At 56.5% G+C, this 22,910-nt stretch overlaps 4 protein-coding genes across 4 annotated transcripts; 3 read left to right on the top strand and 1 right to left on the bottom strand.

Annotated features, from left to right (window-relative positions):
* Positions 1-1,129: 1,129 nt before the first annotated feature.
* On the top strand, positions 1,130-3,908 carry TRIREDRAFT_5058 (uncharacterized protein; the record flags this gene model as incomplete). Its single annotated transcript, XM_006967693.1, has 4 exons — positions 1,130-1,283; positions 1,402-3,106; positions 3,188-3,618; positions 3,682-3,908. The coding sequence occupies 4 exons, from the start codon at positions 1,130-1,132 to the stop codon at positions 3,906-3,908; spliced, it is 2,517 nt and encodes an 838-aa protein (XP_006967755.1).
* Positions 3,909-5,214: 1,306 nt separating this feature from the next.
* On the top strand, positions 5,215-8,418 carry TRIREDRAFT_66844 (uncharacterized protein; the record flags this gene model as incomplete). The annotated part of the gene is made up of 1 exon (XM_006967804.1): positions 5,215-8,418. The coding sequence occupies one exon, from the start codon at positions 5,215-5,217 to the stop codon at positions 8,416-8,418; it is 3,204 nt and encodes a 1,067-aa protein (XP_006967866.1).
* Positions 8,419-9,337: 919 nt separating this feature from the next.
* Positions 9,338-11,432, bottom strand: TRIREDRAFT_110122 (uncharacterized protein; the record flags this gene model as incomplete). The annotated part of the gene is made up of 3 exons (XM_006967714.1): positions 9,338-9,934; positions 9,967-11,139; positions 11,187-11,432. The coding sequence occupies 3 exons, from the start codon at positions 11,430-11,432 to the stop codon at positions 9,338-9,340; spliced, it is 2,016 nt and encodes a 671-aa protein (XP_006967776.1).
* Positions 11,433-13,902: 2,470 nt separating this feature from the next.
* TRIREDRAFT_123191 (uncharacterized protein) lies at positions 13,903-14,941 on the top strand. Its single transcript, XM_006967803.1, has one exon. The coding sequence runs from the start codon at positions 14,029-14,031 to the stop codon at positions 14,530-14,532; it is 504 nt and encodes a 167-aa protein (XP_006967865.1). The 5' UTR covers positions 13,903-14,028; the 3' UTR covers positions 14,533-14,941.
* Positions 14,942-22,910: the final 7,969 nt, after the last annotated feature.

The following is a 22,910-nucleotide window of genomic DNA, read 5'->3' as shown; positions in this document are numbered from 1 at the left end:
GTAACCTAGGTACCTGTAGGTAGGGGTCCTGGAGGGCTGACGCAGTGACGCTGCACGATTGGATCCGCTTGCCGACGTCAATTGTGAGTGTAGGTACTTACCTATATACTTGTAGAGTACGGGGCAAGCCGGTAAATGTCATGTGCACACCTAGGTATGATCTGTACTCAAACCTCTTGGAAGAAGACATGTCGCCGATTGAACAATATCATCTCGTACCGTGTCAATAAACAGACCTGTGACGAGGCTGGCGAGCTAAGAGTTGAGGCTTCCACACGAGCTGACCGAAAAGCGGGGTGCTCCAGATCTCTGGCGGCTGAGGAGGAGGCGGTGCTTTGCTTTGCTTTGCTTTCAGGTTGCTTTGCTTCGTCCACGGGTGGCTGGTTACAGGGGTAAGCCTCCCGTCGCCCTGCCAACGGCGGATTTGCACTGTGGAACCGTTGTTGCTTCCATGTTTCTTGTTCCTCGTCGGTGCCATTTGGGGGGGAACCGCCAGTTCAAGCCAAAGCGGTGCCTTGCTGCAGCTAAAGAAAAAGAATCCCTGAAAGCCGCAGCAACTTGGCACTCGATTCGATCTGCTAGTATTGTCGTTTATGACCACTACTCGCGCTTAGTAGTAGTACCTCATCCTCTTTCCCCCCAGCCTCTTCTGGGGATTGTTTTTTTCCTTTCCGCGAACGGGATTGTTTCCTGTGCTGTGGCATCTTCTTCGACGCCTTGTCTTCTGCGTGGGCGGACTTTTTACCTCGACAATCTACGGTCGGTTACACGCGATCCGGAATTTTAGATGACATACGGCGTGTCACAGAGTCGCATCCAGACAATCGCCAGCCTCGGACTCGGACTCGGACTCAGACAGCCCTCCTCCTCCCCACACTTGACGACCTGCAGCGCGGATTCCTACCGACGACCGGGCAATTCCTCGAGCGGCGCCATCGCACGACGCTGGCATTCCTGCGCCAGCCCTCGGACGGACACCACGGCAGCTCTGGCTGGGACTCGCGGCGGAGGGGATCGTCGAGCGGCGGGCACAGCACAGGGCGGTTGGCAGAACCCAGATCGCATCCTCTCTGCCTGATCTGATCCGGCCGAGCTTCCCCCTCGTCGTCGTCGTCGTTCAGTCGCCGCCATGGCGCCGCTGCCAGACCAGCTCTCGTCGCCTGGTTCGGTCAGCTATGATTCCGACACCATGACCGTGGGCGACGGCACCTGGGACTTTACCAAGAACACCTTCCTCCTGCCCAACCTGCAGGGCACCGACTTTGACACCACGCGATACAATGGTTCGGATGGCCTTTTCTTTTCCCTTCTTACTTCTTGTCCCTTCATACATCCGTAGTATACGACTTATCCTGAGTCAAATTTGCGCTGCGCCATATGTCTAACAAGATCTCGACGCAGGAATGGGCAACCGCTTCTCCACCGTGCACCAGTACCATACCATCATCCTGGCGCACGGCATCATGGCCGCCATGGTCTTTCTCTTCCTGGTGCCCTTCTCCGTCATGATTGCGAGGTTCTACTCGAGGGAGCCGGGCTATGCGATTCGATACCATGCGCGGCTGCACGTCTTTGCCTGCCTGCTTCTGCTGGCCACCTTTATCCTGCCCTTCTTCGCCGTCGGACCGAAGCGGTCGCTGTCGAACCCGCACCATGGGATTGGCGTTGCCATCTTCGTCATGTTCATGGTTCAGCTCATTGGGGGTCGGATCGTCCATCGCATCACCAAACTCCGCTCGCTGCGCGTGACGCTCCACCAGTGGTTGGGAAGAGCCGTGGCCATCCTCGGAATCGTCCAGATACCCCTCGGACTCACCTTGTATGGATCGCCAAAGGTGCTCTTCATCTTGTACGCTGTCTGGATGGGCTTTCTTTTGCTTGTCTACTTTGTCCTCAGCTACCAGTCGCAGGGCCGTCGGGAGCACTACATGTCGGAAGTGCGCTCCGAGGCAGGCAACACGCGCATCACCGAGTCCGAGTACTTTTCTGACCATAGGGAGCATTCTCATTCCAAGCTTGCGTGGCTGGGGCCCCTGGCTGCCGCGGCAGGCTTGTTTGCACTGACCAGAGGCCGTAACAAGGACCACCGGGATGACCACAGCCGCGTTCGTAGCCAGTCTCCATCCATGCGAAGCCGAGGCCCGACCGTCGTCTCATCACGCCCAAGCTACTTCTCGGAAAAGTACTCGGATCTTCCATCCCAGCGAGACGGAGGGGGGGGGGGAGGAGGCGGTGGTGGTATGCTCAAGGCATTGGGAGGCGTGGCTGCAGCGTTTGGTGCTGGAAAGCTCTTTTCCAACTTTATGAGCCGCCGTGATCGACGTGACGAAGAGTACTCGGCTGTGTCCACCGAGACACCTCACCGCAACCGGTCTGGGCGGGCTACGACAATCAGCGAGTTCAACAGCGAGTACACCGACGATGCGTCTACCATTCCGCCGTCGCGCGCCCCGGCCCCTACTCAGACGGCTTCTGCCTATGGAGGCCGACGGTCGTCTCCGTCTCGTTCGCACGTGCGCAGTGACGCACCCAGACGAGATGCATATGACGACTCCGAGTACTCGTCCTACGTGTCTCCTTCGCGACGCACGCAAGATGCTGGGGGTAGCGGCGGGTTTGCCAAGGGCGTGCTTGCCACTTTGGGAGTTGGATGGCTTGCGAAGAAGATTGCCAACAGGCGTGCCAAAAAGGAGGAAGACGAGCGGCTCAGGGACGAGGAAGAGATGCGGTCCGGCACGCAGTTCTCAAGGTACAGCAACACCGAGTACTCGTCTCCCGTCAGGAGGGACTCGCGCCGCCCACCGCCCCAGAGGCGCAGCACCGTTACGGGCACCGAGTTCTCGGACACGACGGAATCGACGTTTGACACGCAGACGGAGCTCTCTGCCATGCCCAAAAAGGGGCCCCTGAGTGCCGCTGTGAGGGTCCCGCCGAGCACGTCCGCGTTGGTCCCTGGCGATGCGCCCCCTCCCCGGCGCGGTGAGCGTCTGTCGATGCCAGCTATGCCTTCGGATCCCCATGGCATTCTTCATCAGTCCGACGGCAGTGCTTCCGACTTGACGTCCATCGTCGACCGGCCCGCAGGACGCAACCCATCTCGGCGGCAGTTGGACAGCGAAAGAGCTGCGGCCGAAGCGGCTGCCCGTGCCAGCAACCTGGCAGCGCAAGAGCGGACGCGGTTTGGCAGCTCGACGGGCGCCCCCAGGACGAGGGGCCACGACGACAAGGACCGCAACGTTACCCTGCGACGGCTGACCGAGGAGGAGTCCTTGGCACGCCGGGGCCGAATGGACTCGCAATCCAGTCTGTCCGAGTCACCGACCAAGAGTCGTCGGTACCGCCGGGATGATAGCCAGAGGAGGGCCGAGTCGGCAGCCGAAAGCAGGGCGGAAAGCAGAGCGCAGGATGAAGACAGCCGGCTGGGACCGCTCTCGCCGCCCAGCGCATCGCTCGCCAAGGGCAGACGCGGCAAGGATTCGGGATACTACTCGGGCCAGCCTGCGCCGCCGCCGTACCCTGCCCAGCCTGTCCCGCCCGCTCAACCGGGACCGTCGACTCACCTGGCGCCACCGCACGCGCCGCTGCCCACCGCCTCTGTCTCTAGCATCGGCAGTCACGGTACATGGAGCGAGATGACCCATCGCCCGAGCGATCCTCCGACGGAGATCCCCAGCGCGCCAGCAGCTACACGCCCAACCGCGCCGCCGGTCGTGCCGCCCGTGGTACCGTCCACCGTACCGCCCACGGAGATTAAGGACGACAAGGGCAACGAGTCGGCCGCGGACAACAGGAGGAGGCGGCGGATGGAGCGACGACGGGCGAGCAGCAGCCGGCCGGCGGGGACGGACATGTACACGACGGACACGTACACGACGGATACGTACGATGACACTGAGAGGGGATTTTGAGAAAGTTTTCCGTGTCCTTAAGCGTGTCCTAAAGCGCGTCCCCGGTGATGTTAGCTGGCTCAGCAACGTAGATGTGCGAGCCGTGGACGACCAACGTACATACAGGAGCAAGTCGGAGGATGTTTCCGTGATTTACGCTTTTCCCTTTCTTCTTCTTCTTCTTTTTTTTTTACCTCCACGGTGGGAAGCATGCTGCATATGCGCTTGAGTCGTAGGATACCTTTCCTTTTCTATTAGAGGCGTTTGGGGATGGCATTCTAAACAACTCTGCACATTTTGCTGCATCTGGACGATTTAATGTCTGTTGCTTGATTTCCTTTTTTCTTTTTCTTGTTTCTCTCCCCGGACTGACAATGAATAAATGGATGGATGATGGATGATGGATGACGGAGGAAGGACGAGAGTTGGTTTTGAGTTGGAGATGGAGGATATTGCGTGCGTATATGGACTGGATTGTACATTTGACTGGATGGGAGAGGAAAAGGAGAGAGCAGGGAAATTTGGGAGGGTTTGTGTGAGTTTATTGTATGGTGACATGAATGAATGCCTTTTTACGTTTGTTTCCCACTTTGAGGTAGACTTGAGAGAATGTGAGCCTATATCAAGGGTTAATGACACTTGCCTGTAGACTAAGGTACCTAAGGTAGTATTGAATTCTCAAGGGATTCAGGTTGGAACACGCCAATCGACGCCTTGCCGAATCGCGCATCTTGTCATCAGCCGAACAAGTGCCGCGGACGTCATCGCAAGCCTGCCGATGCCCTCTAATGCCCTTTACATACACACATCTCAAGCCATTGAGGCGTCAATTGCAGCGATTAAACGCACTGCAACCTGCCAGGACTCAAATACCGAGATTCACGGCTCTGTCGGATGTCCTACAAGCCGTTACAACACTCAATTGGGCCTCTTGCAGGAGATTAACCACGCACATCTCCGTCGTTCGCGGGCTTCGGCACAGCTCCACTACAGCTCGGGACATGTACTAATAGCACAGGCCAACCAGCTTCGCTCTAGGCGGCTCTGCTGGGGAAACACCGTCGCCCAACTTTTTCCTCCTCGACTCTCTCTTCTCTGCGCCTTTCCCCTTTGTCCACCTCTCTCTCCCTTTACTACTCCATTCTTCTAGTACCTTTGCACCACTATTCTCCAGCTTCATTCACTTCTCACGCCGCTGCTGCTGTCCATTCACCTTCTGCGCGGAACCCCAAGAGGCGGCCAATGGCCAGCATCTTGCCTGCGACTCCTCGCGCCTAGAGATTGAAACCAAAAGCGAGGATTGAGGCATCCATTGCACACCACAGCCATGCCTCAGCGCAGCCCCAAGCCGGCCGACGGCCTCGACTACAGGGCCATCGCAAAGCAGTTCGCCAAGGCAAAAGCAGCCCGAGAAGCCCGCGAGGCCCGGGACGCAGAGGCCATCGAGAAGGGCCTGCCGACGGAGAAAGAGCAGACGGAGATTCTCGAGCGCCAGCGCGAGCGGCTCAACGCCCGCCGGAAAAGGGCGTACGAGCGGCGATGGTGGTGGACGGCGGCCTTTTGGGCGTGGCTGCTGGCGGTGCACGGCGTGGGCATCTGGCTGTTTGCCAGCGGCTTCCTGCTGACGAGGCTGGTGCTCGAGGACAAGTCGAGCTGCGCGGCGCCGCCGGTCGAGGCGTCGTCGTCGTTGTCGTCGGGGGCGACGCTGGACGTGGCCGGGGGCTGCTGGCATCCGCGGCAGTTTGACCGCGCCGTGGTGATTCTGATCGATGCGCTGCGCTACGACTTTACCGTTCCCGAGGACCCGGCGACGGCGCATGCCTTTCACAATGCGCTGCCCTTCTTGTACGACACGGCCGTCGAGGCGCCGCAGAATGCCTTCCTGCGGCCGTTCATTGCGGATCCGCCGACGACGACGCTGCAGCGGCTCAAGGGCCTGACGACGGGCACGCTGCCGACGTTTATCGATGCCGGGAGCAACTTTGCCGGGACGGCCATTGACGAGGACAATCTGCTGATGCAGCTGCGGGATGCCGGGAAGAAGATTGCCCATCTGGGAGACGACACCTGGTGGTCCCTGTTTCCGGACCACTTCGAGGCCAACATCAGCAAGGCGTACGACAGCTTCAACGTCTGGGACCTGCACACTGTCGACAACGGCGTCATTGACAACATCTTTCCGCTGCTGGAGACGTCTCGGGATGGTCAGTGGGATCTCCTGATCGGGCACTGCTTGGGCGTGGACCATGCGGGACATCGATACGGCCCCGATCACGCCGCCATGACGGCCAAGCTGCAGCAGATGAACGAGTTCATCACCAAGGTGGCGGCATCCATCGACGACGACACGCTGCTGATTGTCATGGGCGACCACGGCATGGACGGAAAGGGGGATCACGGGGGAGAGAGCGACGACGAGGTCGAGGCCGCTCTGTGGATGTACTCGAAGCGGCCTCTTTTCGGGAGGACGTCTCCCGAGTTTGCTGTTCCGCCGGCGAATGCCAAGATTCGACCCGTCAACCAGATTGATCTGGTGCCGACCCTTGCGCTGCTGCTGGGCATCCCCATCCCGTTCAACAACCTCGGCAAGCCCATCGAAGAGGCCTTTGCGGGCCGCAAGGGCAACGACTGGGCCAACCTCGCCGCCGTTTCGCGGCTTGCGGCCGCGGGGATTGAGAGATACCGGCAGTCGTACTTCAAGGCCCGCGGCATTTCGCAGACGGAGGAGCCAGGCTCCCCTGCTGCTCTGTGGACGCTGGCCAATGCTGCTGGGCTGAGCGACAAGGACGCCTACCATGCACTGACGGCGTTTGAGATGGAGACTCTCCAGGTGTACAAGAGGCTGTGGGCTCGGTTTGACGTCCCGCGGATGGTCGCGGGCGTGTTTGTCACCGCCGTTGGCCTTGTGATGCTGGTCATGTACGCGTCGAGGCCTGCAGACGACGAGTTTGTCGTGGCCAACGATGCCGAGCTCGACTACGCCGAACGGCGGCTGGAGCTGATGAACCTCAAGCACGAGGACGAGGAGGTGCATCCGGACCAGCACTTCCACCAGAAGCTCGTGGGCGGACTCGCGGACGCGCGGGTGCTGTTCGTCGTTGGCGTCTTGATCGCCGTGGGGCTGTACCGCAAGCAGCCGCTGGATGGGCTCGCCGCCCTCGTCGTCACGCTGCTGATTACGGGCGTCATCTCTGCGCTGTCCACCTCTGGCAAGACGCTGCTCAACGCCTTGCCTCGCACGTTCTGGGGCTGGCTGTCTGTTCTTCTTACGCTGAGCCACTCCATCGGCTTTGCCTCCAACAGTTACACCATCTGGGAGGACTCCATCCTGCTCTTCTTCATCGCCACGTTTGGACTCGCCGCACTCGTGTCCTCGCTGCGCATCGAGTCCAAGGTGGACCGCACAATGGCCATCTACCACGCCGTCACCTTCATCGTCATCGGGCGGCTGGCGTCGTACTCGAAGCTCTGCCGCGAGGAGCAGATGCCCTACTGCACCTCGACGTACTACGCATCCGTCACGTCCTCCACCTCTGCGCCGTGGCAGCTCGTCATCCCCTTTGCCGTCTTCATCGTGCTGCCCGACGTCATCAGGGCGTTCCTGATGCCGTCCAAGTCGTACGAGGGCCTCGCGCCGACGTGGATCGGATACTTCTTCCGCGGCGGCCTCTTCCTCTCGGCCCTCTACTGGACCATTGACGCCGCCAGCAACGGCGGCTGGCTCGCCGACAAGGTCTCCGAGGGCACCCTCAAGTCCGCGGGCGTCTACCTCGCCCAGGTCGTCCTCGCCCTCTCCCTCATCGCCGGCTCGACCTCGTTCGCGTGGGCCCCGCCCAACATCTCCATCCTCTCCACGTCCGCCAAGTCGGGCCAGCTCGTCACCATCCTGGGCTACGGCAACGCCATGGGCGCCCGCTACCTGTTCCTGCCGCTCAACCTCCTCGCCGCCTGCATCCTCGTCACCAAGCCCATGGGCTCCGGCGCCCTCGCCCTCATGATGTGGCAGGTGCTCTGCCTCGCGGAGATCGTCGACCTCAACCAGCTCCGCGGCGAGGCCATCGGCCCCGTCATGCTCGCCGTCCTCGGCAACTTCTACTTCTTCAAGACGGGCCACCAGGCCGTCCTGTCCAGCATCCAGTGGGACAGCGCCTTCATCCCGCTCTTCTCCATCCGCTACCCCTGGTCGCCGCTCGTCGTCGCCCTCAACACCTTCGCGGGCCAGATCCTCGCCGCCGCGTGCGTCCCCTTGCTCGTGCTGTGGAAGGTCGGCCCCAAGCAGCGCGGCTTGCTCGAGACGACGGCGCGCGCGCTGGCCGTCTTTGTGGCGTATTTCGCCGTCGAGGCGCTGGCGACGATGAGCTGGGCTGGCTGGTTGAGGCGGCATTTGATGCTCTATCGGGTGTTTTGTCCGCGGTTCATGCTCGCTGCGCTGGTGCTCGTCGTCATGGATCTCGTGGGGGTTTTGGTTGCGCTCGTGGGACTGAGGAGTAATACCTTGGCGGTGTGTGAGGTCTTTGGATGGGCAGAGTGATGTCTTTCTTTTTTACCCAAAATCAAGATCTCTTGCCTTGTCATCTTAATGACTATATCATATGTAATGGGAAGAAAGAAAAACAGACAGCTAGGGAAAAGAGATTTATTTGCAGAGGGTAAATGGTGGATGGGTGGCATTTATGGAGTATAAAATGGGCATCGTGACTTGCTTCGATATACGAAAAACACAAGTGAACAATTTCAACAATTCGATTGAATGACACCAAAGAATATGTGACCAGCAACCACGTCAAAAGATGACCCCTTTCATCATCATTCTAATTTTGTTGCCGCCAAAAGCACATCTCATTCAAACTCGCTTCCTAATTAGACTTGACACCATTCGAAGAACATCACACATCAACTAACACATTGTCAAAATATAGTCTAGCCAGTAAGGCTCCCTGCATTGCATTGTAAATGCTATGGAGATGGAAATCAAAGAAAAGCCGAGGAATATTTCTCGTCTGAAATGGTGTAAAAAAATCTTCTTCCCTCAAGGATAGAAATAGAAAAGAGAGGGAGGGATAAGGGGGTTTTTTTGGGGGGGAGAAGAAGGTATTAAGATCGGGCCACAGACCCTGGATATCGTACAACAAACACATATACGTGAGCATACAAAAAAAAAAGTTGAAATGCTCTCCTTTCCCGTTCCGTTGCCCGTCATAGTTTCAGGGACCGCCATTAGACATAACACAGATAGAAAAGATAGAAAGAAGGAAAAAAAAAAGGAGATTCACGTGTTGACGAAAGAAACTTGAACGACTCTCTTACTTGATTCGAGCAAGTAATTGGGCTTGGCAGAGGGAGTCGCTCATGATGATGACGATGTCGTAGTCGCCTCATCAGACTTACCGGTACTTGACGTCCCGTCCTTGGTCTGCTCCTTTGGCCTTGAGGCGAGCGACGTGGAAGAGCTAGAGGGTTTCTTGGCAGACGAGGTTGCTGTTGAAGTGGAAGAAGCAGCGGGTTTCCGCGTCGTCGACGAAGATCGCGTCGACGAAGAAGAAGTGGTAGTAGGTTTCCGTGTCAACGAAGGCGAGGCCGGTGCTGCTGCTGATGTTGTTGCAGAGGAAGACACCTTTCGCGTGGTTGAAGAGGATCTCGCTGTCGACGAGGGTGTCCTTGTCGTTGAGCTTGATCTCGCCGTGGACGAAGACCGCGTTGCTACTGACGAAGACCGAGCGACGGTGGATGTTCTTGTTGTTGATGTGGACCTCGCTACTGAAGGAGTTCTTGTTGTTGACGTTGACCTCGCTGCTGACGGGGTTCTTGTTGTTGACGTTGACCTCGCTGCTGACGGGGTTCTTGTTGTTGATGTGGACCTTGCTGTTGATGGGGCCCTTGTTGTTGAGGTAGATCTGGCTGTGGACGGCGTTCTTGTCGTTGAGGTAGACCTTGCCGTGGAAGGCGTTCTTGTTGTTGAGGTGGACCTTGCCGTAGAAGGGGTTCTCGTTGTCGAGGTGGACCTCGCTGTCGAGGGAGTTCTTGTCGTAGACGTAGACCTCGCCGTGCTAGAAGCCCTTGTGGTTGAAGTCGATCTTACTGCTGAGGAGGTTGTGGATGTAGATGAGGGCTTTCGGGTGGTGGTGGAGGAGGAGGAAGTAGATGAGGAGGCGGCTGGCTTCTTGGCCGAGGGTAGAGACGAGGCAGGCTTTTTGGCAGACGAAGCGATGGTTGACGTTTTCGAGGCGGGCTTTGTCTTGTCCTGATCCTTGTCTCGGAGCTTTTCCTCTTTAGAAGCAGAAGAAGAAAAAGAAGTTTTTTTTTTGCCCTTTTCGGCGCTGGACTTCTTGCCCTTTTCCTTGTCGCCCGTCTCGTCCGGCTTGGCCGTGGCGTCTGGGGAAGGCTCCGGGGCGGGCTGGGACGTGGTGACGGTCTGCTCGGTCTCGTCTTCCTTGTGTGCCTCCGCCTTCTCATCAATGTCGTTGTCGGTGGTATCGTCATCATTACTGCGTTCGTTGCTGCTGCCCTCTTCATCTTCTTCCTTGACTTCCTCAAGTTCTTCGTGTTCCTCATGTTCGGGCTCGCTTTCGTGATCATGAGACTCGTTTTCGTCCTCCTTAACCCCAGATTCAAGTTCGGGCTCTTCCTTCACGGGCTTCTCGTCCAGGACGTCATCCTTTTGAGCGTCATCCGCTGCCTTTTGGTCTTCCTTGACAAGCCCCTTGTCGTTCTCCTTCTCGTCCTTGACATCTTCCTTGTCCTTCTTGTCCGTTTTCTCTTTCTGCTCCACCTCCGGCTCCTTGGTCTCTTCAGCCTTTGGTTCCTCAGCCTTGGTCTCCTCAACCTTGGCCGCCTCTTCCTTTGGCTCCTCCTTCTTGTCTCCGTGCACCTTCTTTCGCAGAGCGTTCAGGCGAAGCTCCTTGGCCTTCTGCGCTGCCTCATCTGCAACGGACATGACTGACCGGACGGTGTCGATGCTGGCCCTTGGAGTTGACGACGATTTAATGGACGCGGCGCTCGATCCAACCTTGTTCTCGGGAGCAGGGCCAGGGGGAGGCGGCGGTGGAGCCGCAGCAGCAGCAGACACCTCGGCAGCGGCAGAAGCAGCGGCGGCGGCTGACTTCTTGACCGTCTTCTTCTTCTTGACCGGCTCCGGGTACTTGTGGTTGATGTCGGGAATGGTGGTCTCATCGTAGTAGATCTTGATGTGCTGCTTCAGCTCGCCGTACTCGTTCCACTCTTCGATCTCGACAATGTCCTGGTTGGTTCCCCCCTGGGTTAGACAGACTGGCAGCAATTGGATACACAAGCTTGACTCACTCCCAGAACGATGCCCTCCTGGACCAGCGCGGGAAACTTCCTCGCCCTGCCATTCTCGTCCTTTCCGGCGCGGCGGCCCCAGAGCATGCGAGCCTTGTCATCGGTGGAGATGTCGATGGCCTTGAAGGGCACGCGGTTCGCTCGCAGGATCGTCTCGAGGCGCGACGTGGCAGTGACAATGTGCGACGAGCCCGCTGTCAGAGACGTGTAGATGTACAACGCCGGATCGGTCGAGTACGTCGCCATGGTTCCGCTGGAGAGAGAGACGGAGACAGAGACGGACAACAAACAAACAAATCAACCAGAAACAGGCAGCCTGAGGGACTGATGGACAGACAGACAGACAGACAGACGCTTAAGCGAATCAGCTAGTCTTGCTTGCTCGTTTCGCAACCGGCGGCGCTGGAGAGTCAGAGTTCCAGGAGCTTGCAAAGGGGAGAGGGAAGAAGAAACAAAGGGAGAATTGCTATGCGATGCGAGGGTATTGCTGTTGCTGTTGCTGTTGCTTGTCTGGCAGCTTGTCCGTCTGTGCTGTCTCGCAGCTGTGGATCAACAGGAGAAGCTGCCCCCAAAAGCGGTGGGGGCGGGGTCGCTATTAGACAGTGGCTGAATCAGGGGCGGCAGGGCCTGTGAACCGCTGTAAGGAAGCGGCAGAATCACCGGCGCAGGGCAATCAGGGCAGAAAAGGGGTCGAGCTTCAGCGGGCACACGCTCATTTGATGGGCGGCGCTAGGCCGGGCCTTCATTTGCCTGCAAGGGCGCTGTAAATTGCAGCTTCATTTGGCGGCTCGTATTACTACTGGCTGGGGCTGCGCGGGATGGAGCATCAGATCGGGGCATGTCTTTCAGCTGTTGAGTCTACGGGAGATGGTCCAGAGGGGCGGCGCTGCTATTGGTGAAGAGAGACAGGCGTTGAAGCGCGGGAGACGCACGAATCGACCGGATATCGATGGCTGGAGCAACAGACAAGGGCTGGTGGCAGGGAAGGGCGTAGATATTGGGTACATAGATAGATACGAAGTACCGGCTGGGCCGAAATTGAGACGTTGACAAAGACTCAGACAAGCAGTTTCGTGCAAACAGAGGGCATCGCCCTGTTTGTTTTGTGTCGTGACTTTTGGATCTGATTGGTGTTGCCCAAGAAGGCAATCCTGCAAACAAGAGATGCCCTTGATAGCCATTACTGCAGAGATGATGGCTGTCGGTTCCTGCCTGAGGCATCAAGTTGTGCGAGATCGTTGAAGCGTGACTAAGCAAGCGCGGAGTTTCGGCGCATTTCTCCGGCAGGTTAGAGCCAAATAATAGAGCCAGAAATGGAACCCGCGAGAATCATGGCGTCGCCACACCAAAAGCGCTCGGTTCAGCAATCGCCTCTGCTGCATCTCCACCGCAAAACAAGGAGGAACAAAAGAACGAAAAATAGAGCGAAAAATTCTCGGCCATGTGGCGTCTAGATGCGCGCTGGCCGTTGGGCACTGCTAGCCCCAAGTGCTCTGCCCCGGCAAAAAGCTCGACAGACGATGCAAGCGACCCAAGTCCGTGAATCAGCCAACGACAGGCCACAGAAGCCGCTGCTCGTTGTCCAACACAGTATCAACAGCCGGCATCGAGCGTCTCACAGCACGGTATCGCCCTTGTTCTCGGTCAGCGGGGGGACACGATGCTTCTAAATTGCCTGTGGGGGACAAGATTCGGAAGAGGAGAAACAGCTCGGAGACATGCAATCTCGCCCTGGCCCCCTTGCTCTGTCTGTATGTCTGGCGCTGGCCGTTGTTTGGGTTTGAAGCGCCCGCAGCGGTCCTGAACCAGGGGTCGACGGAAAGCTAATATCAAGATTTGCTAGGAGACGAAATGAGCTCTTCGCCCTGAGCTGCTCTGGCCCTGGCTGGCCTGGTTGACGGCGCGAGCTTGAAACGCGCACAGCATGCCCCGGCCACGGCTACCGACCTGGGGCCAAATGCTGCTACTACTAGGAGCAGTATTCTGTACTCGTACAGTACGTTTGGTACCTAGTATCACTGCAGCAAACGCACCGACCGACCTGCAAAGTGGGTGAGGCATTATCATGTGTGAGGGCAGATGCAGCCATGCACACTGTGGCCCGATCTTTGGGCCGTTGGATGGGAGAAAAGAAAAGCCTCGAGTAGGAGGGCAACAAAGATGAAAAATCTTTCTCTCGACACGTCCTCTCTGCCCAATGAACAGCCGGGCTGCTGAGGTTGCATTTCGGCCCAGTCCTGGCGACGAAGCCCATCCAAGGCATCTCGACGACACGCACATGGCCAATCCCGGCTGCCGGATGCAAGAATAGCTCAGCGGAAAGGAGGGTCAATTGGGTCCAGGGCTGCTAGGATGCCCTTCCGCGAGGCCATTTATGCAAGGTACCGCGCCATGGCCAGTGAGATGCCGGCCCCCGATCCACCGCCGTGTCTTTGTTGCGTGGTGGCATCCAATCACAACCGGTGCCTGGACGCCAGCTCACGAGGCCGGGCCACAAGCCGCTCGATGGTCTGCGCCATGTCCAGGCCAGGCTGACCGGCTCCAGCGCCCTCCTACGTGGCGTCGCCCTGGTGGAACTGTCAGAGATTTCCCGGCCTGCAGATGCAACAACACAAAAGGGAAACGGTTCCCCTCGCGCTCTCTCGGATCTTCTCTTCCTCTGTTCATCACTCACCACACTCTTTCAGCCTCTTGTCTCGACGACACAGCCCACAAAGCAACCCACTCTCTCTTCAAATAACAAGCCCGGTGCTCTCTTGCCCACTGCTCTCCCTCTTCTACAACATCTACAAGCCGAATATCGAGCCTTACGAGTCCAGTCTCAACACACCCAACCGTCAAAATGCAGTTCACCACCCTCCTCGTTGCCGCCGGCGCTGCCGTTGCCGCTGCTCAGAGCACCTCGACTCTGACTGCCACGACCACCATGACCTACACCATCACCCAGTGCCCCGAGAGCGTCACCAACTGCCCTTACCGCACCCCTGCCGCCAGCACCTCTGAGGCCGCTGCCACCACCGCGCCTGTTGAGGTCACCACCTCTGCCGTCGAGACCTCCACTGCCGTCCCTACCACCTACTCCCCCATCTGGAGCGTCTCCAACTCGACCTCTGCCACCGCTGTTGGCACCAACCCCGTTGGCACCGGCGTTCCCACCACCATTGTCATGGTTCCCTCTGGCACTGGTGCTCAGCCTACCGGCCCTGCTGGCAACGTTCCCTCCGGCCCTTCTGGCCCCTCTGGCACTGCCCCCCCTACCGTCCCTACCAGCGGTGCTGCCAAGCAGATGGCTCAGTCCGGCGTCCTCGCTGTCGCCGTCGCTGCCGTCTTCGCCCTTGCCTTCTAAGCGCACATTTACACTTTTCTTTCACCTGCTTGGCGCCAACAGCTCCAAGTAGCTACTTTTATTCCGATTTCGATTCTTTCATTCTCTCAAAACCATATTCTTCTACGGGGACGGACGCTTGGGGATTTTTATAACGGTGGATTACAATGTGAATAGATGACACATGAGTTATTGGGTTGATACCCGGGTTTATCATTTCCAACGGATTCACTTCTGACGCTCTAGAATGAGCGGGCCGGTGTTTGTCGACCGGGACATTTTGTCGACGCACTGGACGGGCGCATGGATGCGGTCCCTGGGCTTTTTCGGTGCCCAGGCTGCGGCGAACGCTTTTTTGGATAGGCCATGATTGGGCACTTGTTTGGCATGAGACATGAACCAAAAAGCTTTCTAGATACCTTTGCATTTCAAATAAAAGACTGCTTGTCATGACCTACGTTCCCGCACTGTCTACTCTACGTGATTGTACAATTTCATGTCTTGGGTGCAAGTCCCCCACGTCCCCCACGAGTTGCCGCCTTGAAGAGGTCTCAAACGAGAGGCGTGTAAATGGGTTGTCAATTGAGGAGGCTGTCACATGCAAAACCCAGTTCCAACCGACACTTTTCGACGTGTCACTCAACGAAAAGGTTTGGACTAGAAAGATGCCCAATGTTTGTGAAGACAATCAGGACGGTCCCAGTAATATCTTTAGGAGACCTTTTTTTTTTTTTTTTTTTTTTTTTTTTTTTTTTTTTTTTTTATTAATTTTTTTTTTGCCGCTCTGCACATCATTGGATCGATTCGATACGAAGAGAGTGGACAACCAGAGTTCAATAAGTAGGTAGGTAGGTAAGAAGCAACCATTGTACTGAGCGTCAACTCACTTAATGCATCCAATGATGTTCAATGAAACATGAGAACGAAGTTTAGATGATTGTACTCATGAATAGAGAGAGATGTGAATCTAATCCCATTCCCGTTCCGCGATTCGTCTTACATTGCCCGTGTAGGCGGAACCTAAACATCACTTTCACGCCCTCACCTCAGAGACACTATTTAAAAGACTCAAGTTAAAGGAACCAATTCTAGAAACCCATAAAATAGCACAGAAAAAAAGAAAAAAGAAAAAAAAAAAAAATCCTCCCGTAAGGCAAAAAGGTTCAAAGGATTCAACTGCATAAGAGAGGGGGAAGAAAAAAAAAAAAGAGTCATCAAAGGATTCAGGCCAACATACGCCAAAAGCAGACAGAAGGAGGGGCAGAGGCAGCGAAATTCGCATGTGCGCACTCTGTTTCGGTCCCGAAAGGATAATGCACGTTGATACCTAAAGAGACAAACCTAAGACAGGGATCAGCCAATCCCTCAAGGTTCGCGGATACTACGTACGTACGTACACTGCCTTTAGGGATGTTTGTCAATCCTCGTTGGCTCTGGTGGGAAAAGCGTGCCGCCCGATGGATAGATATGTTTCTGTGTTACTCTCCGTTCTGGGAGGTGGAACTTGTGGTTCGGTGTTATTACAGCATACGTACCACATGCACTCTAACGGGTTGTTGGTGATGTCTTCATGTAAGGGAGAGAAAGGAGATAGTGGAAGAAAAGGGCTGTGTAGGGAAACTTTCACCCGATATGGCGTCATCTTGACTCAAAAACCCCGTGAGGCCATCCTGCAAGTAATCGTTGGAAGCTGTCATCAGGAGAAACATCTTTTTGAAACCCGGAGCTTGGGGGGGTTGAAAGTGTAAACGGAAAGGTATACGATGAACAGGGGGGTGTGCCATTGATACCTTGTACGGAAGTCGTACGAACGGGTCATAAGCAATATACAGAATGGAGCCAAAGAGCCAAATAAGCTCAGCTGGTGAAACTCAGCTGCTGAAAAACATTCAATCTTTGACAAGAATGGAGCCTGTAATTCTATCATGTATAACGATTCTATTTCCGAAATATCCCGCGCAGAAAAAACACAAGAAGAGACAAAGAAATCCCCCCCAAAGAGCTTGCTGTTTCCTGGACCATCCACTCTGTCGTGCACCTAGTACGCGTATGGTAAGACGGTTGGGAATGATACCCTCCCAGACCCCAAATCGTGACCTCGTGATTCGCAACACCACACAGTAGAAGAAGACACAAAGAAACAAGGAAAGCAACCAAGAGAAACCGAAAGAACAAGTAAAGAGCAAATTAGTCCCCGCATCAGTTCGTAGTGACCCGTACATGTATTGTATGCTTCCCTACCCCTCCTCCAGCCAATCTCTTCGGATTCGGTCTCCTCCGCTATATCTGAGAGCCCTTTGCAAGGCGCACACAAGTCTAGAATGATTGCGTCAAAGGCTCGCTCGCTGCACGCTCAAGTGATCCGTGTATATAGTCCCGTTGAAATGAAAAGACGGACAAAGAGATTGGTAACCAAAAAGGACACAAGGAAAATAAGTAAATAAAGTGGAATAGCATGAAAGGCCAAAGAACAGAAATGAAATCCACAGAATAGAGTGGGACGATCAATGAAAAAGAAGCAACCAAGGACCCCGGCTGGCTCCCACCTGTTGACGGATATTCTTAATTATTAAACCGCTCTCGTTTGCTGCGCATTCTTTTGACAGGCCCCCAGTGCCCACATGCGTGTTTGAGAACGAGAACCTTGGCACCAGGGGCTCAACATGGGCTCAACTCCAGCATTGCCGGCCGGACTTGCGTCTCCGGCGCGTGGCTCGGCAGTCATTTAAATCGTGTTGGTGAGATAGACAGGTTTTCGATTGCTCTTTAACGTCATGGTTGCGAAAGGGGGCAACCCTTCCGGCCCAACCACTATTGCTGAGAGACTCATTGTTGCGTGTCGTAGGAGAGACGTGTACTCCCGAGGTTGAGCCCTTTTCTCTCCGGCTCCGTGACAAGTCGCCCCAGTAGAAGGGCCTGCTCCAGCATTGCCGTTGTTAAGGGCATGGCTGGCCATGAGCAACCGCGTAGGCGCACGCGGTGCAGAGCGTGGAGTTGGAATCGACTAGAAACGGGCAGTCGTGCGTCACGGCGTGAGCGCACTTCTTATTGGAGAAGGAGATGATGCCAGGGGGCAGCATCCCAAAGCATATGTCAACGTTCCCTTCTATTGGTCCGCGTGACGACGGCAGAGGTGACATTGGTGGCATGGCTTCGTGGCGTAGGTTTTCGTCTGAGAGGCTTCTCATCTTGATAGAAACAGAGAGGATGATGTGATATCACGGCCCGTCCAAACTTTAGCTGGCTCGCTAACCCGCGGCCCTTCTTAGCTCAAGAAAGGCGGTAGTTTCCGCGTTGCAGAGGAGACTGACGGGTCAAACGTTGGTGACCGGCTTGTCTGAAAAGCTCCTTAGGCTGCTTCACTTTGTGGGGGGCGGAAGGGGGAACAAGAAAGCAAAGGTACCCAATGAGCTAGAGGGATATGTAATGAGACACGTATTGTCGATTGTGACGAGCAAAGCGTGGGATATGACTGGCCTTATTAAACTTTGGGAAAAGGAGTGAAAGAACATCCAGTGGCCTTTAATAAAGACAAATGAGGACAGGGTATCTGGGCAGATGGAAACGTGTAGGCCACATGAACACCCTGCTGCGGCGCTTACTAGTACGTGAACGACGTACAGCAAGGCTGTCTACTACGTATGCTAGTAGTAGTAGCTCTTACACGAGTAAACTGGGTCGACTTTTCATGCTCCACTCTCGAGATGCAAGAGTAGGGCTGAGGAGAGAGGGACCAGGAGCAAGTGACTGCAGCGTGACCGGGCCCGAGGGAGTGCGAGCAGGAGAGAGGAGTGTGTAGGCAGACATTGAAGGAGGCAGGAAGACAAAGTCATGACGGTTGAGAAGGACAACGCATGTCCGCCTCGGCATGACAAGTGGACAGGCTACCGGGCCCCTGGTATGCGTATCGTGGCGTGAGAGAGCATGCGGTCTGTGTGCTGTGTGCTGGGTGTGAGAGGACGAGAGGGAGTCAACGCAGTGAGTAACAACTGATGAGCGCCTGAAAGGAAAAGATGAATAGAGAAGAGAAGCAGGCCAGAGACGGGACAGAGGGAAAGGCAGAGACGAGACGGAAGCGGGAGGCATGTGTGCGTGAGGGCCTTCAGCACACCCCCTCCTGGACTCTGGTCCTCCATCTTGTCCCCACGCCTCCCTGACGTACCGGCTGGTCTTGGGACGCTCGGTTGGGTGCGAAAATAGGAACCCAGATGGCCGAAGGATGCGAGGTTCCGGCTCTCTGGGCGATATGCTGGGGTAGGATCATTGTTCCGAATTAGGGACGTGGTTGGCTGCACGACTCTTGATGAGGGTGCTCAGCTCGCCAATATTGCTGCCGAATACGTATATCGAGACGTGCCAAGCGCCTCGCACGTCCGTCCGCTGCCTCTCGTGATACGACCAAAAGGGACTTGGCCACCCCTCCACCTCTTGATCCCCCTCCTTTCGTAGGACCCTTCTGTGCCTGCCGCTCAATCCAGAGACGCGCCCTCCCCTCATCCGCCCGCCTGTGAAAGGCATGTCAGAGCGAGTGTCACGTCCTGGCAGCTGCAGCATACACGCACCGCCTACCAAGCAACAAGACGGAGCTGGCGGTGAGGCGCTGCGGCCAGGGCTTGCAAGAGACTGGTTGCAGATTCAGTCACGTTCATGAGAAGTCGCCTGTCATAAATGCTGAATCCTGAGATTTCATAGCCACCATCGCGATTCCGAGCCAGCCAGTGACGGCGCCTGCAGCCAGTCGCCTCACCACACCAGCCAACCTGGATGGGGCCGGGATTACCAGAGATAGGTCCAGAAAGGATAAGTCTATACCAGACGGCCTACTAGAGGAAGGCGGCGGAAGGCCGCGGTACTGGCCGTCGCTCGCCTGGTGGTAGCTAAAACGCCCTTGGGTTCGCTGGCCTGGCCAATGGATTGGCAGGGATACCGCGTGGGCAATCAATGCCTCTGAACCGTCCAGTATCGATGGTGTAGCCGATTCAATGGCCAGCCGGCCATCCATCCCTCCAGTTTCAATTCCATCCTATCCCAGCCCATCCCAGCCTTTCCATCCATGCGACGAGGCGACGTTACCGAATACCGGCCGAACAATGAGGGAAAGGCGCCGAGCAAGGCCGCTAACGAGCATGACCCTGAAGGATTGCCCCCTACCGAGCACAGCAGCCCTCGGTGAGGTGAGGTCCAGAGCAGCGCGGAACAAGCCGCTGTCCAGGTACTTCGTCAATGTTCCCCCCCCCCCCCCCCGAGGACGCCGACAGCGTTTCAGAGTCGCCGCGATTTGCGAAGTGTCTCAAGGCAATCAAGCAGCGGACCTGGACATCGGCGCATCTAGGGCCATTGCGTGATAAGTCTTGCACTTGCATATTGTGGGCAAACAAAGCATCGCCTCTCAATGTCGGCCCCTTCCATCCACAGGGACTCCCATTGAGGTTGTGGTTCATGTATCCATGTATCAAGTAGTTCGGCACCAGCCTTTCGGGATAGCGATGCAATGCGATGCGAAGTCGGTCGGGGATGGATCGAACGTGCGGCACGCCTGCGATAGGGTCGTGGTCTGTGGCCGATGGAAGCCTTCTGCTTCTCCTTGTCACCCTCCAGATGGACGCACAACGGAGCAGCCGCCCCTCAGCTCATCCCTCGCTGCGCTTATCCAAGCCTGGCGTGTCGATGGTCGCGCCCGGGTCCGATACGGCCCTGAGGCCCCGGGATGTCCTTGCCTTGGGCGGGATTCGGGCAGCCCAGCGAGTTCTCGGCACTCAGTGAGACCCCTCCGCAGACAGGTGACCCCCATTCCAGAGCGGAACCGAATCGCGCACTGCATGTCTCACACCCACGTTCTGGCTTCGACGCCTTCTAGAAGCCGCGAACTGAGGCTGCGGACGATGGGGGATCGGCTGTGGCGAAAAGAAGGTGAGACACGGGAAAAGGGCGCAGAGAGGGTGAAGTCAGAAGTCAGAAGTTAGAAAAGAGACAGACGCCCGAGCAGAAGACAACCAGACAGAGGCGGCGGTTCGGCAACTGGGGCAGCCTCTGATGACGACACTGCTGCTGGCCGTGCTTCCCAGCGGCCGCTGAGGCCTGAACCACTTGACTAGGGCATTTCGAGGAGGAGGAACAATGATGACAGCAGCAAGGCAGCGCAGGACAGCACCGAACAGCCACGATGAGCGAAGTGAGGCCTAAACCTCGAGCTTGTCACGAGAAGCTTGTAGGGTGAGAAATGAAATGCCAGCATTCACAGGTCATGACAGGTCGGGTGTCTTGCTAAGCGAAAAGATGGCAGTCGCTGCTTACCTGGGCAATGGATGCCCAGCAGTGGGAAGGACCACAGCCGCCTCCTTCCTCCCAAAATCCAAAAACGCTCAGCTTGATGATGAAGTACAAGTGACATAAACTCCCGTCCTCAATAAATTCTTTCTTCCTCCCCAACAGCCTCACGTACCGCCTGATTCATCTGTTGCGTCCCTTCAATCTTGCATCTGACATGCCCGTTGCTCTGAGCATTTCGAGCTTCACCGGTTGGCTCCTCCGACGAGGCTCGCGCGCATCCTCGCATCACGACGATATCCGGCGGCTCATCAGACGCAGGCCTCGCCTGATCCTCTGCGCTTATGCCTTGGGCCTCAAGCCGTCGCCACAGTCTGGGCAAGGGAGGAGAGGCTTGTCTGACCAAACTACGACGAGTCAGTACTAGAGCATGCGGGTGGCCGGGCCAGACTGTCGGGAACAGGCGAACATGCATAGTTTTGCGCCCTCGACTACAACGTACGGAGAGCCAGTATGCACGCAGCCCGACAGGCTCGGCGCCATTCAGCTCGTGCGCCGGTCCTGGGGCAAAGCCCATCGCTGGCTGTCTAGCACTGCTGTGCGCGCGTTGACAGCTGCTGCGATCCCTGCGCCCCGTCTGATCGTTCCCAGACTTGGCAATGGCCGGAGGCGCTACCTTGACAAACGGGCATTGCCGTCTTGCCAGTTTCATCACATACAGATTGAGGCATGTGAGGCGAGCAGCCAAGTCAACGACTAATCGTCGCGGGTTCAGGGCTCTGGTCCACTGCAGACGACCCTTGCAGACATGGAACCCGTACGGAAGGCTCTATGCCTGCAAGGAAGACGCCAACCGAGGATCTGATGGGGTCGCATGCTACCCATGCTGCTCCAATGAAACAAAGCTCCCCGGGCCAGGACGGGGTTCTCTTGGGCTTCTAGAGCTCGCGCCCGTCACGCCTCCCTGCAAGTTTCTGGTGCTCGTGCGCGAAAAGCATTCACCTCGGGTTACGTGAGAGGCGACAAGCGTCCAGTAACAACGGCATTATGCCATTGCATGAGCAGCCAGCATTGACTCACACCGGCCTGCTAGACCAGGCCAAGACGGCCAGTACTCCCGGTGTGTCTAGTTGGAGACAGAAGCGAGCGTCCCTCAGCCTCACAACGCTTCCGCTGGATAGGAAAGCCGCGTGCTTGAGGCCTCTCATATTCGGACCAAGGCACACACAGTTTCGTTGTATGGAACAATCTTTACACTTGAGCAAGATTCGGTATTTTTGGATTTACGATTATACAAGGTCAACCCTCTACCATGATCCCGTGGATATTCGGCCTTTTCGGGCGCGGTTCGTTGCTCAGTTCAAGCTTGCAGCAGAGGCAGACACTGAAACCAAGAACAAAACGCATCTGACGAGCACCGTTCGTACATCTTTGGTCCTACGACAGTAGTGAGGCCCAGGCCTGCTGAGCAACGACGTCACAGTCAGGCGCGAAGTTTTCCTTCACGCTTCCGCCTCGCAATTCGATCCCGGACGAGTCCGTACCGCCGTCGTGGTGTGGTACGGTAGTATTACCTGCAGCATCGCCAAGCCCCTCGCCAAACGCCCCTCAATCACACATAGCGAAATGGTACCTGTACGCCCACATGTTGTTGCCGCCGCCATAGGTACCAGATCTCCAACACCCGAACTGCCGCTTCGGTGTGGTGAGATGGAGGTGTGCTACTCCCACTCCTCCTCTTCTACCACTCTCGCTCTTACTCCGCGAGCGCCGCAGCCGTCGCAAATCCGCCATCGCGATGCCCACAAGACCATTGTTGTGCTGCAGAGCCTGAGGGCCTTGTTATCACTCTGATGCAGTTGCCTAGAATGCTTGCAGTGGTTAATGTGTACAACGGTCGTGGCAATATTGCCACGCTCGGTTTGACTACGTGGCGCGATATAGCCCCAAGATCCCAACTACCACCTTTCTGCCGTCATGCCATGCCGCCAATTTCGCCCCTGGATACCTATGTCTACACACGTCTTGGTGCATCATCCGGCTGCCCCGGAGTGCCATCGAAGTTTTGTTACGTATGTTGTGCTTGGTGAAGAACAAATGTTCTTTGAGGGGAAGATACATGCTCGAGCTTC

The sequence above is a fragment of the Trichoderma reesei genome (assembly GCF_000167675.1).
Source record: "Trichoderma reesei QM6a unplaced genomic scaffold TRIREscaffold_19, whole genome shotgun sequence".
Lineage (NCBI taxonomy): Eukaryota > Fungi > Ascomycota > Sordariomycetes > Hypocreales > Hypocreaceae > Trichoderma > Trichoderma reesei.
Note: the sequence above shows the minus strand (reverse complement) of the source record. Positions and strands in the feature narration are given on the sequence as shown.